This window comes from Amphibalanus amphitrite, unplaced genomic scaffold, assembly GCF_019059575.1.
Source record: "Amphibalanus amphitrite isolate SeventyFive unplaced genomic scaffold, NRLGWU_Aamphi_draft 000294F_arrow, whole genome shotgun sequence".
Classification (NCBI taxonomy): Eukaryota; Metazoa; Arthropoda; class Thecostraca; order Balanomorpha; family Balanidae; genus Amphibalanus; species Amphibalanus amphitrite.
In genome coordinates, this window is record NW_024881789.1 from 615320 (window position 1) to 634543 (window position 19224).

Consider the following 19224-nt stretch of genomic DNA (forward strand, 5'->3'; position numbering starts at 1 on the left):
CAGACTGAGTCGTGGACCATGTGTGTCGCACATGCCCGGCCGATGAGCACAGGCGGGGTAAAACCGGCGCACCGCGCACCAGGCGGGCGGGTCCGATTAGGCGGAGAGTGAGACTGACCGTTGGGTGTGTATCTCATCAGGCGCGCTAAGATGCGGCGTCCTGGACTGGAGCAGCGGCAGTTAAAACCGCTCTCGGCTAGGTCGACGACGAGTCTGACTCGAATTGGTTGCGACCCACGCTGAGTCGAGTGAGAGTCAGATCCATGAGGTCTGACTTGAGTCGGATTCATCAGCTCTTGGCCGTCCCAGAGTGGTCGCAGAGTGAACACTCTACCCCATGTCAGATCCAGCCAACTTCAGTCACTCCTATGTAGTTACACTCGATCCAGCAACTGACGAGAGTCGGCCAGGGCACTTCCCGGCAAAAATTGTTTGTTTTCGACCTGTCATCTTCATCAGACATTACTGAGATAGCTACTGAAATACTGACCGAAGACCATCCTACGGGGGACAGAGCTACTACATACTGCATAGACTAACGGAAATGTGTGTAAAGCAAATGCTTCAAATTATAAAACGGGTAATAGAACGTGCAGAAAACAGCTGGAAAATTACATCCTTCTAACGTTTCGCTGATTATCCGTGGGTCTGGCCATAGCCAGCCGTAGACGTCATCGAAAGTTGGAGAATCGGAGTAGGTTCTGCTGAAAAAACATAAGAACAGTGACGTAGTTATCAAGTAAATAACATATCAAGTAACTGGTTTAATTACATTCCATTTCAACCCGGGTATCGAATGTGCAAAATCCAGCTGTTGCTACAAATTCGTGACGGAATCAGTTCAACCAGCGACTGTTCTAGTCCTAGCACACCAACAGGAATTATCTGCTCCTCGCCAGCCGGTATTGCTATTCGCCGCGGTAGCAGCTTGTGAACAGCACCAGGGAAAGTCGTCGGTCGCGGCCGCCGCCCCATGATCGCTGTACTGTGGACGGCGTGTCCACAGCGGGCCCGGAACACGCTGTATGTTAGCTGTGAACACAGTGTGCAGACCAGCTGAGAGCGGCCGCGCCCTGCACCTGTCAGGCCGGCCGCGGTTCCCACCGCCGCGCCGCCGAGCTGACTGCGAGCCCAGAGAGCCGACGGGAGGTGCAGACAAGGGCAATGTCGACCGCTCAGACGGAGCGGAACACTTCACCTGACAGGGAACGCTCTGCTCAGAGTAAGCACCCCCCAGGATTACGGACAAAAAGACGGAGAGTGAGCTCGCAACACGCGCCTGAACTCTGAACGTCGACAGAACTGTAGACACCGAATTCAGGGCGAGCTCTCATCCAGGCCGAGCCCACATTCCCAGCAGCTGCCGACGGAACTTTGATGGATTGCAGAGACGGAACATCGAAACACCCACAGGACCTTATTACGCCCGAAGTGTAAACATCGGCCAGATCTCGGCCACGGTTGCGACATGGGCACAGCCGTCGGGTCCCGCCCCTGGTCGGCACAGCGAGGGGAGGGGGGAGTGACCATGCGTGTGCGCGACAGCCGCGCTAAGTATCGTCCGTCGGTCAGGCAGCCGGATGGCGACGGCACGGCTACTTCTCAGTTCCCAGCGGTCAGGGCACATTCCCCCGAATCCCTATCATGACGGCGAGGGGCAGCTCGCGCCAGGCGCGGCCGCGGCGCTCGCAGCTGGCTGGCTCACATCAGCGGCACGCCGGGTCTGGCCGCCTGGTCGCGTCCGCCCGCCGGCCGGCTGCACCTCTAACGGATAAACATTTATGCGCCGATTGGCTTATATAAAAACGCAGCCTTGAACATCCAGTAACACTCGCTCTGAACATGCATACCTTTCCTGAAGACCTAAAATGTAAAACGAAACAGGGTTCTGGTCTTGCTTCAATATGTTTCAAAGAAACTATATACCTGCGACTATGACATGTGCATAACATATTTTTACATTCAATTATTTTGAATTTGCAGAATAATTAGCGAGGTCCTAACTTTCAGAAGAGATGCTCAATTTTGGACATTCGCCACACATCTATTATATTATATGTCTTTTTATACCTTCTGGGACGATTCTTGCTTTCATCTTCACCCACCATTCGTAACAATATTCAACGGGCATGAAACTAATAAATAAATGTCTTCAGATCCGCAAGCGGGAGGCGCCTGAAATATAAATTCCACGCATTTTTTGCAACAATGCATCGTGCGATGAAAGAATGTCGGCGGATGCAAGTGGGACGTGCCCACTGCCCATGTGACATGCTTGGAATTCTCCTATGGGTTTGCCGCTGTAAGATTATTTTACAGCCCTGCAGACTTATAAAGTTGTCTTGATTGCGCTCATAGAATCACAATGACTGCCGACTGGTCACTGAAATTCCATTAAGATATTATATTATATGCCAATCTGGGAGATGCTAAACGAAGTAAAGGAGTGAATTGTAGCCTGTAGGTATTATTGTTAACGATTCATGGCTCATGCTATTAGTTCGATGACCATATATTCACATGCACTGTCCCGCAAGTCGGACTCGTCCTAATTCACGTTTAATGTGGAAATTCATCCACTTGCGGATCCAAGGAGGGGGTAAATGCTTGGGTCCCAGGCCCCAGCGCCCGAAATAGACGGAAATTAGCCCTCTTTTTTCGAGAACAGAAACACAAGTTAAGTGTTAACAGCTTTAATTAACACAAGTTTGCTATAGATGTACAATAGGTAGTGCATACTGCATATGGAATCAAAATCTTCAGTTTTTGGCATTTGGAGGAACTATTGGTGGAAGAGGCATATCCCCCTGGCCTCCACCCCCCCCCCCCCCACCCCCACCCCGATGTCCGAGACCGCCTTTCTGGATACGTTTACGGTTTATGCATCATCGTGAACTATTTTGTGCAAACGTAGGTGCTCGGATCTCGTAAAGCTATAAAAATACATTATGGACAACACATACCTACCGATTGTAACCAAGTGCGTTACATACCTATTTATTATTTATCCTTATATCGAATTGGCATGAAATTCGTCTTTACAATCATTGGATGATTGAGATGCCTATTTCCTAAAATATCGATGTCCTAAAGGTATGGATCATGAGTAGAAAAAGTTAATAATTAATCTGTAAATTGCACCCAGTCTGCTCGAAAAATCAGTTTTCTCTCTCCTTCATAATTCATGTTCTCCAATAATCAATATAATGTAATGCGATGGGCCGAAGCCCGAAGGCACAAAGTACGCACACGTAACGAAGCTGTATAATTGATTTGAGCAGAGCAAATCGAAGTGTCCAGACAAGAGCCTAGTACCTAAATAAGATGGCAGGACACCTATCAACTGATGCTTCCTTCCATGAGGAATCCACAAGAACATCGCATGCATTCAGTATTCCCCATTTATCTGTTGAACTGATGCTTCCTACCACGAGTAAATCCACAACATCACCGCATGCATTTACCATCAGTTTGTTGATCATCATGTGAAACTCGAAGAGGTCCGGAGATAACGCATAAATTATGCCGGACACATCCACACACAGCACAGACAACAGGCAACAGGCATCACCAGGCACCAACACACTTCGCGTATAGGTACAGCACAAAGTGGTAACGACTAACGCTACGAGACCGGGCTGTGGCTTGTAGAAGACCAGCGCAGCGTTTTTGTGTCTGCTCCGAGAGCCGCGCCGGCTGCTGCTGACCCACGGCACTGCAGACAGCCGGGAGAGGAGAGCCGGCTCGCCCGATCGATTATGGGCGAGTCGCCGTCGACTGTCGAGCAGGGAGAAAGCCAGAGCAGAGGTGTCGTCGGGCCGCCTCATTCACACAGGGGTGCTGCAGGAGAAACTTACCGAAACGGCTCGAATCCAGGCAATGTCGCTGACAGTCGGCAGCACACGGTCACAGCTGGCAAAACAAATCTCCCTTCCCGCGCACTGCGCGCAGCCGGGCACTGGCTCCGCGGACCTCACGTCGCAATAGCTCGAGCGGTACTGAATGAACCAGTCACGTGTGCGCCCGTCACCCTGGCGACCAAGCGTAAGCCCCGCCCCCGTTGTCATAGTAACGCAGCGCTTGGCGGACGACCGCAACAGGCGAGAAGGTCGAATTGTTTCATTCATTCGGGTGTATGAATGAATGAACGTGACCGGAAGCGAGCGCGATGGGCCCTAAACGCACCGTGAAAGACGAGTCGGAAATGGAGCCAAATCCGCCGGGCGCTGAGTAATGGTAAGTTGGTAAGTTGACAGTGGGCCTGGCTGGCATCCAGCACTCAGTCTTGCCGCGTTTCGCCGTTGACATTTGCTAATACGACGGGCGACGGCACAGCGACGTTGGGGAAACGGGGCGGGGGCGTCCTATTATAGCGATACCCGCTTTTTTTATCGAAAAATATCTGTTCAATCAAAGAAGAAGAAAAGGCATCGATCTTATTTGCATTGCCTTACAGTGTTGGGTGAACTGGAACAAGATATCCAACGTGATTTTATTAACTGGCTAACAATGACGATTGAAGACCTACACCTAGCTTACGCCAGTTTACGTGCTCATTCAAATGAGATAATTACAGTTTTGTGAAAATTATAGCAATGAAAATATCATGATAATTAATTATTGATAATGTTGATTATAAAGTGAAATGCTATAATTTCGGTGATGGTGAATACTGAAATCTGAATGCACCTTGCCTCTCTAGTCTCTCGGATCCGGTGGGCAAATTTAGCACCTGTCGCCATGCCAATTGCCATCCAGTCCTGCAAATCGACTCCGAATCCGCAGCATATTTAGACGTTATGAGAGATAATTTTCAGGATAACTTTGTAAGTAGGTACTCTTCGGAGTGGCTCTGCAAAAATTTCGCGGTTACAATTTGACAAGGGCTCTGGGCTGCTTCACAGTGGATTGTTTTAACGTCAATGCACTGCCACTGACCTACGCATAATGAAAGTTTCGGTTGACGGTCGCGGTGACGTGGTTCCCTATCAGCCGCTAGTTGACGAAATGCTGATTGGTTATCAGCTGAGCTGATTGTCACCGTCATCCAGTCACATCTACCGGTGCTCACTATTAAATTTCCCGCTGGGATATAGCAATTTTTACTCTGCCCACCGCGCCTGTCGAGGCAGTCGGCTCCCAGAGCCGCGCCTCGATCCATGTTTAGCAGCGTCGCTGGCAGGAGCGACGTCCGGCGAATCGACAGCGAAACCCGTCGTTCGGCCGTCATTTGTAAACACTTTGGGCTATCGATGGTCCCTTTATGGGCCGAGCATCCGTCTGCGGTGCTCAGCCAGCTATCAGCTGTGTTCGCAGCGCTGGGCACACGGTACCCGGCCACGGCCAGCGGGGTACACAGTCAGCGGGGTACACGGCTAGCGGGGTACACGGCCAGGCACATACATATGTACCAGGCTGGCTGGTATGTACTTTGACTTACATACCAGCCAGCCGGGGCGTGCACACGCTACTTCAGCGGGAAGAGGTGGCGTGATGACATCTTTGCAAGGCAGAGTGACATAGAGCGAATCAAAGTTAGATCAATTCATATGGTTCACTGGTGATATTTAATTGATATGTGCTCAGCTACCTTTGTATAAGATATTTGTTCAGTGGTACAAAGATCGTTAAGATCGTAAAACTATGCATTGCCGACAACGCCGAATAATGCATTGGAATTTTACATCCATGGCCTCATCCTATATTCCCGGGGTCATCTTTGGTCAAAAAGGATTACCAGATCAAGGCTGTGGACACATTAGCGAAAGAGCTTTGAAAGAGCTATCGGCGAATGCGCTTTTCTGTGACGCTGTAACTAGGTCCTATTTGTTGACAAGGTGTACGATCATTTATGAAAATTGTCTAAATCGGGCAGAATTTACGGATTTTCGTTTACAATTGGTGACTTTCAAGGCCAGTTTTACCAACAGAAAAATAGCCGCATGCCGGATTTTTTTTTTGTCTAAAGACCGCTTCACATACCGAGCGTAAACGGTAAAGCCCTATCCGCTTACGGGTGGCGGTCTTTTGTAAAAAATTCCGGCAGGCGGCTATTTTTCTGTTGGTAAAAGTGGCCTCTGATTGAAAAAAGCGTCAAGATATTTGTCGAAAGATCTTACAGGTAGGTATAGAGCTTTCCATTGCACTGCACCATTGCCTCCATTACCATTACGATTGTCTTTCTAGCTCCTAAGTCTTTACTAGTATTGCTTTTATTTTGTTTGGTAATCGGGTGTGGCCAAATAGGCTTTCCACCATAATGAAGTTTGAAATACCCACAGTGTATATAAGTACCTAGGTTAAAACATAGACGCTCAAAACTTGATTTATAGGGGGTTGAGGCGCGGAGGAGAAAGATTTCCGTGACTGCGTCACTGCCAGTGAGTGCGACTGTCACGAATTCTTTAGCCATTGATTCATAGCCTTCATTCATTCGGGCCTTCAGGGCAAAATTATTTTATTACTCCTTCAGTGCAAGATTACTTTACTACTCCTTCAGGGATCCTTTCATAAAACCTTCATAAGCGAAGTTTATTCGTAATATGGCCACCCAAGGAATTTTGCGTTTCTGACGCGTAAAAGACAAAAGTCTTCCACAAATTCTTGAAGTTTTGAACTATTAAAAAATAATTTGTTGTAATTTGTTGTATTGCTCGGGTTTACAGGTCTCAATATAATTCAATCGAAGCTTATTTTCTTTATTGTCTCACTCATGCCCTTCTCTGATGGTGATAGGCTCTGCTAGAAATTTTGTCTCTGGGATGGAAAGTCAAAGGCTTAATCATGGCTGATGGGCTATATTTTGAGTGTTTATCATGGACATTGGTATTTAGGAGACAATTTTCGGACATTTTGTGCTTAGGAGACATTATTGACAGCATTGGTATTTACTATTGCAATAGATATTGACTGGCTCAGATAATTGAAGCTGGAAACTTGTTTGTCCTGTAATTAAAACCATCATCAAATACTTACTTTCACATCTTTTGTCCAAATAGGTAAGTAGTTCACTACTTCTGTGTTCCAAAAATCCATTTCAGCATCACAATTGCGTCTTAAATTAGCTTTCAAAAGAAACATCTTAGCTTGATAAAATTGCATCAGTTGAATAGGTAGGTAGATATCCGTAGCTAGGTACATTGTATGTGCTTTAGTTTAGTTTGTGTTATGTACCAAGAAATTAAAAAGAATTCTTGTCTGCGTCACCCAAAAAAACTTAAAAAGAAAAGTTATGTATTTACTATTTACTTTAAAAAAAGAAAATAAAATATTTTTTTGCAGGACATTTTGAGGTGCATGCCTTCTAATATTTAAGTACCATATTTCTGGATCTGCAAATGTACCTAGTTATTTGTGAAATATAATCGAGGCTTTATCTAATTCAAATTGTTCAAATTGAATTGTTTTCTCTGTATTTCTTTTTCTTAGCCCCTGTTCCTCAAAAGGGCTGAATCTGATAGGTGTCTACAGCAATGATATATTAAACATCTGACAACCTCAACCTGGGCAATAAATATTACAGTGGATACCTAGTTATTTTTTACATCAAACCTCGACAATAACAAGGACATATATGCAACACCTTCCAACAATAACAATATCTGTCACATCTGTTGCATTCCACCTTAAAGTCATCAAAATTGTGTTTCTTTAATGAAAAAACTGAAGTTTTACCATGTTCTTCAGTACCTACCTACCTATTTTCAGTGATTGTAGTGCTAATTAATACTGTGTCTGGCTTTGTCATTGTTTCCAGTAATCCAAGAATGTTGTCATCACTAATTCGCCTGCAGGCCTGTAGGACTGTGCCATTGAAGAGCACCATCTTGCAGGCCACCAGGTAAGATTGACTCATGTTGACATGCTGCACCTCAATACACTTTAGAAAACCCTCACTGTGCAACTTCATGTAGTAATTGTGGTGGTGTTGTATGAATGTGGTTGTAAAAGAAAACCTTCTCCACAGCTTATGAGAATGTCTTTCTGCCAGACTAAACTCTGTGACCTGGTATGATCCCCAAAGGTGCCTGTTTCCTCTTCTTTCATTGAGCCTCTGTAGTGTTTGCTGATGAATTTGAACAGTCTCTGACACTTATTCTAGATACGATTGGGAAGTCTACTGGGATCTAGTCGGTTTCTTACACACCTCTCTCTCCTCACTGAACCACATTGACCCCCTGAAGTTCTCTGATCCTTCCTCCATCCCCAGGGTGCCGCTGCGGACCCCAGTGAACCGGCCGGTGACTCGATGGACGCCTCGGCAGCCGGTGGGCAGAGCGCCGGCTCGGTCCGGCCGGCTCGCCCCGCCGCTGTCCGTCCTGCCTGTCGGCCTGGGCGTGTCGGCTGTGTGCGTGTGGCGCTGGCGTCTGGGGAGCGTCACGGCACGCTGTGAGCACGAGCACAGTCGCGTGGTGCCAGAGGAGCCGGCGACGGAGCGACTGCGACTGGACTGGCGCCGCCTCTGGAGTCTGCTCAGACCCTACCTGCACTACCTGATCGGCGCCGTCTGCGTGAGTGAGCCTGTCGGGTGGGCCGAGCGGACGGGCGACAAAAGACAAACAATATTCCTACTGTATCTGATATCTAGGTATCTAATCTTATGATAAAATGGACACACACTGATTGTCTTGTAGATGTCGCCTTACACTTTGAATTTTATGCAATGTTGCTCTGGAATTGATTTCCTCTGTACCAAAAACACATCATATAAATCAGTCATAAGTTACAACTATACCACCCCTCGTCCCTGCAGAGTGCAGCCATAGTGGCGCTATGTAACGTGGAGATACCACGTCTGCTGGGAGACCTGATCAACGTGCTCACCCACTTTGCGTCTGCGGAGGGCGGCGGCCTCCACTTCAGCGATGAACTGCGCGCGCCGGCCCTGCGACTCATCTCGTTCTATGGAATTCAGGTGGGAGAGGGATGGGTGATGATTGATGGTGTCGGCAGCGTGCGGAGTACGCATTGATGACGTCTGAATTTGCTTACCATCCAGTGAAGTATAAACGTTAATGTCTTTTTTCCACCTGTATGTAGTATTAGTGGCCCTGATGCCTCAGCTAGGACATCAAGATGATAATGATACGACTTATTTGCCATTTTCCCTTTGCATTATTGCTTTCTTTTTCTGCACCCTCCATACGCCTGACACTGCTCTTCCTCGTTTTCTCTCTGTTTCTCCGCAGTCTTTGTTCACGTTCGCCTACATCGTTTGCCTGTCGTACATGGGCGAGGGCATGGCGGCCGACCTGCGATCCCAGCTGTTTTCCGTGCTCATGCAGCAAGACGTGGCCTTCTACGACCACCACAAGACGGGAGAGGTCATCAACCGACTCACCACTGACGTTCAGGACTTCAAGAGCTCGTTCAAGATGTGCGTGTCGCAGGGAATGCGCAGCGTGGCACAGGTAGGTACGGAAGGCTGCTGACGGGACAGGCTGGACAGTGGAGGGTAAGGCTTGGGTTAGGGTAAGGTGATGGCTATGACTAGGAACCAAGATTACTTATAACTAGGAACGGGTCACGAGAAAAATATTGGTAGATGAATGGTAGATAACTTTGGTGTTTCCGCTCTTCTCGGTTGCGGTTACCACGGAAAACCGATAAATTATCATTGAAACGATTGTGATTTTCCCTAATTCGTAGAATGGGCGAGTTACGAGGTTGGTCTGGATATGAAGCTCAACACTGGACAGTGGACAGGTCGGATATCTTCATGCAAAGTCTGGCCTGTTCCAGAAGTACTACTGAATATGCGACTGGCTGCTCTGTGCGGTCACATCTCACCCCTGCTAAGTCCCATGCCATGTCCCCAGGTGCTGGGCTGTGTGGCCGCTCTGTACCACATGTCGCCGCAGCTGACTCTTGGCTCAGCTGTGGTGATCACCTCTGTGATCAGTGTGGGTACACTGATCGGGCGAGGACTGCGAGAGCTCTCCCGCGAGGCGCAGCAGCAGGTCAGTTACAGTGGAGCGCGTTTTCTCAGATATAATACCCCTCAGATACAGGGGTGTGCGCTAGAATCCGGAAAAACTTTAAATTGGCGTATCGTATAAACTTTTTTGAATATATCATTCTTCTTTTCCTCATAGGTTTGTGACTTCAGTCGCCTTCGATCGGAAACCAAATAAGTAGAAATATCCTCTTAGCTCGAGCGCCGCACCTCGGTTATTGTGGCCCTCCGTTGCGGCCGCGCGCCCAAAGGAAATTGTGGACTTCTTTCAGTTCCCGAAATCGGCCGTGTACGACCTTGCAAAGTCCTTCAAAGAGTCTGAAGAGACGATGAGTGAGTCTCTGACTCCTAAGAGGAAGGAACAGGACCGATTCGAGGTTTGGAAGCGGAATAAGGACTTCTTGGAGCAGCTCGAGGCCATGATTGGAGAAGGTCCGAGCCTGCCCATGCAGAAGGTGACTTCGAGGCTCAATCTGCGCAGGGTAACAGTTCTTCGTGCCATTCACGAGAATCTCCGATACAGGAGCTACGTTCTTCAGGTGAGACAGATGCTCTCAGAAGTCATAAAGACCAGGAGATTCGGAGATGTTAGCTGATCATCACTTCTTTGGAGCACAGAGCCACCGGCCAGAGCAGCTTCTTTCCCGACCAGAAGATTTTCTGTGTCCGTGCGACCACTTTCTCTGGGGCGTCCTTGAGAGAGAGTCCAACAAACGACCTCACAACACTTTCGACTCCCTGGGGACCGCCATCATCCAGGCCGCGGTCAACTTAACCCGGGAGCAGGTCACCAACGCCTGCGGCAGGTTCCGGCGCCCTGTGGAGGCTGTGATTGGAGCTGGAGGGTGCTAAGTCGAGTGACAGTACAGAGGAGGGATCAGTCTTCGCTATAAAAGTAAAAATTTTGAAGGGAAACCTTGCAATACCAAATAAACCCTGAAGTTCTTTCCCTTACATTTTTTTCCGGATTCTAGCGCACACCCCTGTATATGACTCGCCGTCACTGAGCGAACAGTTTCAAGACGTTTCCTTATCATCTCTAGGCATCACATTGCGATGTCGGCTGTGCCTGTGTTGGTATTCAAAGATCGACTAAATCTGGTTTTTCTAGCATTTACAAGTGTGATGTGGCTGAAAGGACCAAGCTCAGTTTCGCTGCACGCTCGGCAGGTGGCGCACTCGACGGCGGTGGCCGAGGAGGCTGTCGGGAACGTACGGACGGTGCGAGCCTTCGCCATGGAGGATAGCGAGACGGAAATATACGTGGAGGAGGTGAACAAGTCTCGTGACATGCACATCCGGCTGGGAATCGGTATCGGCTGCTTCCAGGTATGACGGGTGGATTGGCTCAGGCGTTGTGGGGATGCGAGTGTAGAGATGTTGAGGATGTAAGAGCTCAGTTATGTACTTGTATGACGTACGAAATGATCGTAGTTTGTCCTTCAACTCAAACGAATTCAAGACTTTCTGGAGTGGTAGCACTGTCACCTATTCAGCATTTCTGTTTCCACTTTCCATCTCTCGGTAACTTTGAATCGTATTCGTTTTTATCGAAGACTGGACATCATCGATATCACCGGTCCGACCTTTACTCTGACATGCCTCCAATGCCCCCTCAAACACTCTATATTGACCAACCCCTTCTCCCTTTACCCAGGCAGGCGCCAATCTGTTCATGAACAGCGTGGTGCTGGCCACTCTCTACTACGGCGGCTACCTGATGTCCATGCAGCAGCTCTCGGCCGGCGACCTGATGTCCTTCCTCGTGGCATCTCAGACCATCCAGCGCTCCCTGGCGCAAATGTCCATCCTATTTGGGACGTTCGTGAGAGGGATGAGCGCCGGCGCACGTGTGTTTGAGGTGAGAATGGATGGGGGTGGGGTGAGAGGACTGGGAAGATCCTGGGAGAGGAAGGCTGTGAGAGTAAGGGCGAGCTTTGCTGACGTTAGATAGGGTGTGAGGTGGCGGGATGCCGGATGAGTTGATGTGGGCTGAGAGCACGGTCTGAAGAAAAATGAGGGGTCAAGCTGAGCTAGTGAGCTAGGTAAGAGCGTGAGTGAGCTGGGATGAGTGGCCTTGGGAAAGTTACGCTTATTCATATTGTGTGGGAAGAGGTCGGGTTGGAAAGTGCGTATTGCGGAGCGTTTGTTTTCGGCGAGCGGTATGTCATACGAAAGGTTTAAATATGTGCTCAGACTTAATCCTGTGCTCGCTTGTCAGACTCGCGAGACTTGTCTCCGTGGTTTTTGCGTGACACTCGAGGAATTACATGAGTTCCTGCATGAATTGTGGACTGATGACAGGAACAGCTTTCAACTAGCCTTTCACTGAAACATGTGGTAATCAAACATTGCACACATTTCGTACCAGTGTCTGGAAGGTGTAGCACATGGGCTTTTGGGATCCAAACATTGTTCAACAGGTTAGCAGCATTCCAAGCCAGCATCATCTAAAATATGCACAATCCTCATGCCAGTATCTGACTTCAACTGTTGTTACGAATTTGGGAAATCTGATTGACCCGTGGAATGAAATAATGCGGCACCGATGACGTCAAAACGTGTGCCTATTTGAATGCGTTTATGGGAATGCGCATTGCGTATGAAATGTCCTTGTCATGTCGTGATTAAGGCCTTTGCGTGCGTGCAATGTGTATAAGTCTAGATTCATTTGTGCGACATTCATGACTCACTGATATGAGTGACCTCGACATTTCTGCATACCCTGTAGGTCTGTAATAAACCCAGCACACTGTGCTCAGTCATGAATTCACGAAATCGTGGCGTTGTTTTCACAGTACATCAACCTGAAGTCTGAGATCCCGATCCGCGGCGGGGAGGTAATTCCGGTCAGTCAGCTGACGGGCTGCGTGGAATTCCGTGACATCACATTCAGCTACCCCACCCGGCCCGGAGTGGTGAGTAGGACAATTTCCAGGGGGCAGGGAACCATGCATGATTTTTTTTTGCGAGTATAAACCACAAATGGGACTGGTTGTGCCAGTTGTGGGGCAATGGACAATATGATTTTAATCGAGGTGTTGAGTTGGTTCTGCCTTTTTCCTGTGCTGTGTTTCTGCTTACGTATAATTCCTTCCACCAAATGACACTGCCGTTTTCTCTGTTCTGGTCGTCACTACTGGCAGATCAATTGCTAATTGAATTATAAATGTTTCGTGCCGGCACTCTGATTAAATTGTGCCGGTCTTATCCTTTCAAGTGGTGCTGGACTTGGTGCTGTCAGTTCCCCATGCTCAGCTATTGTTACGATCCCTTTCCCTTTCAGACGGTATTCTACGGCCTGCAGCAGCAGTCGTTATCAGTTCCCCCACGTTCACTGATCAGTGATCAATACGATCTTCCCCTTACAGACGGTGCTGGACGGCCTTCAGCTGAAGGTGCCGTCGGGTCACATGCTCGCCCTGGTCGGATACTCTGGAGGAGGAAAGTCCACCTGTGCGGCTCTGCTGGAGAGGTTGGTATTGTTCTCAACCATTGGATAGCAGATTTTCAATGTCATGCTTCTAATCATATTAGGGTGACATCACAGGACACTCATCTTCTATCAGACACATATCTTTTACCTTGGCGACATTGTATTTTTTATGTACAATTAGTGTTATGATCACCAGTTTCTCTGGAGTGAGTAAAATACTGTGATTCCAAGACTACAATGTTTCTTGTTCCAACAACGTTTTGATGAGATTGAAAAAAGAGCCATTGACCCAGTACCGAGACTGACGGCTGAGCCAGACTGACTCCGGTTTCCCTGACACCGAGTCGATTGGTGACGACCCGGCAGGTCCTGGCGTGTCTTTTCCTATTACTACGGCACACGATCCTCTGGTACCTGGGGCCGTATTCACGTCGACTTCGTAAGTCGATTTTCTTTCGTAAGTATAATTTGGTATTCACGTCGACACTTCTTAAGTTTTTATCGACGGAGTTCACGTGAATGAAAAAATTTACTTAAGAAGTAGGTCAAACTTAAGAAAATTCTTACGAAAATGATCGACGTGAATACGGCCCCTGACCTTGTCTACTGCCTCCGTTTGCTTCCTGTTCATATTGCTCCACGCACCACTTTATTCTTAACTAATGTAACGGTTAGTTATGAGACGTCCATACGTTATTTCAATCGGTGCTGCCATAAAGCGTACGGCTGTCATATAACCTGGACTGAGTGGACAGTTATGACTTTATGATAAAGATGCTCATGAACGTGGCATTAGGGGGAATCAACTGAGCTATATGTTGCTGAATAGTACGCAGTCGTGTTGGATTTATACAATGCCGTTGGGGGAATTAGAGACATCGGTTCCTGTCTTGTCCACCGTAACCATTTAGCGTCGACGACGAGATTGCATACTGGCCAAAGTCACTCAGCCAAACTTAACGCAGAAACTGCAGCTACGACGGTGGCGGTGCTGGAGGCCTGTGACTGTGACAATGGTCTCTACCAGTAACCCGTACCGATATCAGTAACTCGACGATGACATTGACCGTTCACGGTGACGATGCCAGCCTGGCAGTCCAGTGACGATATGTGCTAATTCGCTGGCCAGGTCCTATGGCCCGCTGTTGGGTCAGGTATATTCTGAACGTGTGTTCTCTCCACCGGCCAGGTTCTATGACCCGGTGTCAGGCCAGGTTCTCCTAGACGGCCACGACCTGCGCTCCCTGGACCCTCACTGGCTGCGCGGCCGTGTCATCGGCTACATCAACCAGGAGCCGGTGCTGTTCGCCACCTCCATCCGGGAGAACATCCGCTACGGCAGGGAGGATGCCACTGATGAGGAGGTATACACTCGGCAGACGCTCCCAGGTCTGCAGCTGTCCAATGTCCATTTCCTTCTAGGGACGGTCAGCGTGCACGGGTTCCGGACAAAAAGTCAAATGATAAAAGGTAAAAGGATGATAAGTCAACAGACATTACGTCAAAAGCAACGTTTTGACTTTTCATCCGTGAATCAGCGTGCACCCTTTGTTTCTGTCTGTTTATTGGCGCTGCCGTCTGTCTTCTAGTCTCTCTAATGTGGATGTGGCGATGGGGCGTCACTTTGATGTAACGTACCGTTTGTCTTGGAGGGCTGCAAATGAAGTCATATTTAGGACTCGTGTAAATGCACTGGCTCGCAGTCGCATGCGTTTTTTCGGCCCCAATTCTCGGCCGCGCTAAAACCCTATCCACTCACCCACTCACCTCCCTCCCCTTGCTTACCCGCAGGTGATGCAGGCGGCGCGTCTGGCCAACGCGCACCACTTCATCTCCGATCTGCCCGACGGTTACGACACGGCGGTCGGCGAGCGAGGAGTCACCCTGTCCGGCGGTCAGAAGCAGCGCGTGGCCATCGCACGAGCGCTGCTCAAGGACCCGCGCATCCTCGTGTTGGATGAGGCAACGAGGTGAGTTGAGGACGGGAAGAGGCAGAGAAGGGGACGGAGAGAGGATAGTGGAAAATCAGACGGAGAGGGAAAGGGAAGGACGAAATGGGAAGACGATGAAGAGGACGCAATGGAGAAGCAAGGGACAGACCAGAAGGTAAAGGAAGACGCTCGACGTAGGATGATTCGGAGATAGAGGCTAAATTGGCATGGTCAAGTGTTGATAATCGGCAGGATACAAATGCTTTAGACAACACACAAACTATCTTCTTTGTTACATCACACTTGGCTACGTCATATAAAACTGGGACCACTGTTGTTCTGAAATTTGTTAGTTTGTTGTGGCTTTAGGACGCGCCGACTACAGACGTCATTTTATGCCCAGCTGGTCTGTCATCGCGCTGACCTGTGCCTTTCCTCCTCCCAGCGCGCTGGACGCCGAGTCTGAGAAGGTGGTGCAGGAGGCGCTGGACCGGGTGGTGACGGGCCGGACCGTACTGGTGATCGCCCACCGGCTCTCCACCGTGAGACATGCCGACTGTATCGCCGTCATCGCCAACGGCAGGGTGGCAGAGGTAAGAGAGGAGGGAGGGAGGAGGGGAGAAAGGCAGAGTAGAGTAGATGAGGGGAGGAGAATATCAGAGCCGATCAGAACTGAGACGAGAGGAACCAGTCAGACAGCGTGGTAAGCTAAAACGCAACAGTGTAAAATCATTATCTGCACAATATAAGCAAAAAAAAAAAAAAAAAAAACAAATCATCAATTTTTCCGTCCAAACGAGAATGACTGACGTATATGTAGTAATGAGACCAGATATACACGCATTTACGCATGTAATCCACATATTCATTTTTTTCTGAATTCCCTGTTTCGCAATAGCATACCATTGCTGTGCTCCGCCCGCATCGGTTGCGATTTTGCGCCTCAGCGCCCGCGTGTCTCCGCCTGCAGAGTTCTGCAGAGCTCGCAGCAATGACCGACCGAGGCGGCACGATTTTATGATACCTTATCTCCGGTCGTGTGGCCAGTTTCCCCGTCTGACTCGTTCAGGGCCGTGCAACGGTTATCCCACGGCGGTGACGGAAACGCTCTGTCGGAGATGTGGGGCGGGGCGCAGCTGTACCCGACCGTTCGGGCGGGGGCCGGCGGGTCCTAACTAATGGGACAGTGGCAGGTCCCTGACCCGGAGTGATAAGCCGCTGACGATCATCCCCCGATCAGGGACCGGCAGTCTCATCGTGGGCGACACTGTTTCTGTCCTCATGACTGGGTTTAAGCGGTCTTGTGTCATGCCCGGAGCTGTCTTCTTCGGTAGCTTATAAACCTCCCCCTTTTGAGGTCTATGATAAAGTTGGTTTTGTGTAAAATTTGGTTTTGTCTGGTTTGATTGGTGATGTTTCCCCATCCCTAATGTGTCTGTTAGTGCCCGTTTTATGTCTCTAACCGACGTGTCCCTCGCCGTCTCCTCTGCCTCAGATGGGCTCCCACGCCGAACTGGTCAAGAAGAAGGGCCTTTACTGGGACCTGGTCAAACACAACACACTACAAGGCGAGGGTGGCGTTCAGGCCGACACTCGCTCGTTGTAACTACGGTGCCGGGGGCCCGTGGAGGCTTTAGATACCAATAGTCTGTGATCTAGATAGAGGATATACATGCATGTATGTGCCGGGAATATAGAGTAACGGGTAGGATCAACGATGGAAAACGAACAGCAGCTCTCGGTGGTACTGAGTACTGACCACTGACGCCGTCTTATATCATGAGCAGACCATTGCCCGATGTTAGTCTGTTTGTGTGCGGAAGTTTTTGGTGTTTGTGTACTCTCCAGCTGCGATCCACCGGACGCCAGCGGGCGTTTTAGTCCGTGGGAGATCCCGTGCGGCCGTGAGTCACTCGCGAGTAATTGGTGAGTCGGCAGTGAGTCGACGGTTATTCGTTAACGCTTCTTGAGCCACATGGTGACTCCATGGCCTCGGCTCGGTTTTATGCAGTGCAATCAGTGTTGGTACTTTTGATTGAGTGACGAATGACGTAGCGCAGGTTACACAATTTTTACGGCTGATCCACTCAGGTAAAGTAATTTAAATGATTCGAATTGAAGAAATCAGCGATAGCTTATGTCACATCAACATAGATGACACGCTTTACAAATGATTTGTAGTGCCAGTTGATACTCTCAGATACTGGAGTGAGACGCGTTACCCAGTATTTTTAGATGGCACTCTGTGATTGCTCGTTAGTGTGAATGGGTTATATCATCCACATCGTGGGCGTGTATTGTATTCTGTGGTGTCACAATACCTCAATGGAGTGATCAAACAATACATCCATGCCTTATCTTTTGATCATCCGCTGTGTACGTATGTAATTGCGCTCCGATGCAGGCAGACTCCCCAACGGGTGTAGACGGAGAGCTGTGAAAATACTGGACATATCGACTGATACGCTGACTTACGATCTGTCAGCGACCCACGAGAACATCTCGTCCATGGCAATGCAGTTCGACCCGGCGCGACGATATCGCCGTTTGTTTTACGAGGACGTCAAACGCCAGATTGTGAATATTTTACGCCCGATTTCCTTAGCCTCACACAAAGCCTGCAGCTCGCGTGCGTGCTGATCCTGATCTATTGGCGGCTGACATCGTGTGAGCGGTGTCGATTGTCCCCCCCCCATCCACACCACCCCCTTCAGGCCGGCGTAGATTGGCGGAGGTGCCCGAGTGACGTCACCGCGACGGAAGCCCCGGGGCAGCGGCTGGGTCACCGGGAACCGCTGACGGGCAGGGTCGCCTGAAGACAGGGGTAAGCCGGCGATGAAACGCTCGCCGGTGCCGCCGTAATGTGGACTGGTGTAAGCAGAGATGGGGGCGGATGGGACCCGGGGACGGGTTGACGGGATTGGTCGGAGTGGATTTCAATTTCAATGTAGTTGAATGGGATAATTAGAAAGAACAAAGGAAATGTCTTTTCCGAGAAAAAAAAACATTAAAATCGCACACCTACGTCATGTGTTGAGCTTTTAACACTAAACGATTACCTAAACAAGCACATAGCTTCGTAGCGTTCTCTGGCCGCGATTATTTTGTTTTTCCCGTTGAACCAATTCAACTGCCTCTCTCGTCCTTACCCCATTCTTTCAGTTCTAAGTACAACGTGAAGCGCGGATCACGTTTTCAGTTTGGCCGAGCACGTTCCAAGAAGGGTAATCAACTAGCTGGCACGGCAGACGAAATTTATGTCCTCACGGGAGTAAGCAAAGCCCGGGTAAAACTCTGAAAAGCAAGAGTAAAGTGAGGATGTTCGTAGCTTGAGCAAATCGAAGAACTCTTTACTAGATCTCTAGGCGCGTGCTGGTCTTGCACAACGTTCGTGGTGCATTGACTACTTTTTGTCGACCACCTGAGAATCAAACAAAAACTGTCATTTTTTGCGTCCCTCTCACCACCTCTCACGCTGATCACTAACAGAGACTCTCGGCGCGGTACCGACAGCAGGCCCTGGCTCGGTACGACCCCTGGTGATGATAATAAGGTTACCGATGTCACAGAGCAGGTGACCACATCGAGCGCTGAATGGTCTCCGCGGGAGGTATGGGGCAGGGGAGTCAGAGAGGTCAATGAGATTCATCTCCTGGCTGGGAGGCCGAGCCCTCCTTCAGCCAGTAGCGAATTGTGATCCACTCATCCGTTTTTATCCAACCCACAGGCTACCGGAGTCCCTTCCTGACGCAGATGGCCAGCACTCAAGAGCTAGCTAGTGGGGCATCTCCTCCCCCGTTTGGGGTCAGTGGTACGGCCACCGTTTGTCCTCCCCCGGGCCGCCGCCGCCCGGCCGACCCACGATCGACTCGGCCGCCATCGATCCGCCGCCCCCGCCCCCG

The 19224-nt window shown here is 49.4% G+C and overlaps 2 protein-coding genes across 4 annotated transcripts in view; one reads left to right on the top strand and one right to left on the bottom strand.

Annotated features, from left to right (window-relative positions):
• The window catches only part of LOC122387678 (protein sprouty-like), a 28013-nt gene extending 24009 nt beyond the window's left edge, over window positions 1–4004 (bottom strand). The window contains exon 1 of the mRNA XM_043378081.1: window positions 3858–4004. The gene's annotated coding sequence lies outside the window, so the exon portion shown is untranslated. The remainder of the gene's footprint in view (window positions 1–3857) is intronic.
• Window positions 4005–6590: 2586 nt separating this feature from the next.
• On the top strand, window positions 6591–17690 carry LOC122387688 (mitochondrial potassium channel ATP-binding subunit-like). 3 transcript variants are annotated; one of them, XM_043378094.1, is made up of 14 exons: window positions 6591–6998; window positions 7757–7840; window positions 8210–8510; window positions 8753–8914; window positions 9189–9410; window positions 9819–9959; window positions 11126–11284; window positions 11613–11816; window positions 12754–12873; window positions 13327–13430; window positions 14581–14755; window positions 15183–15361; window positions 15768–15915; window positions 16818–17690. In XM_043378094.1, exons 2-14 carry the CDS (start codon window positions 7767–7769, stop codon window positions 16926–16928), a joined length of 2100 nt encoding a protein of 699 aa, XP_043234029.1. In that variant the 5' UTR covers window positions 6591–6998; window positions 7757–7766; the 3' UTR covers window positions 16929–17690. The 3 variants fall into 3 exon arrangements, with proteins under 3 accessions (XP_043234029.1, XP_043234031.1, XP_043234030.1); XM_043378096.1 differs by having other exon boundaries at window positions 6600–6636; XM_043378095.1 differs by having other exon boundaries at window positions 6635–6665.
• The last annotated feature ends 1534 nt before the right edge of the window (window positions 17691–19224 follow it).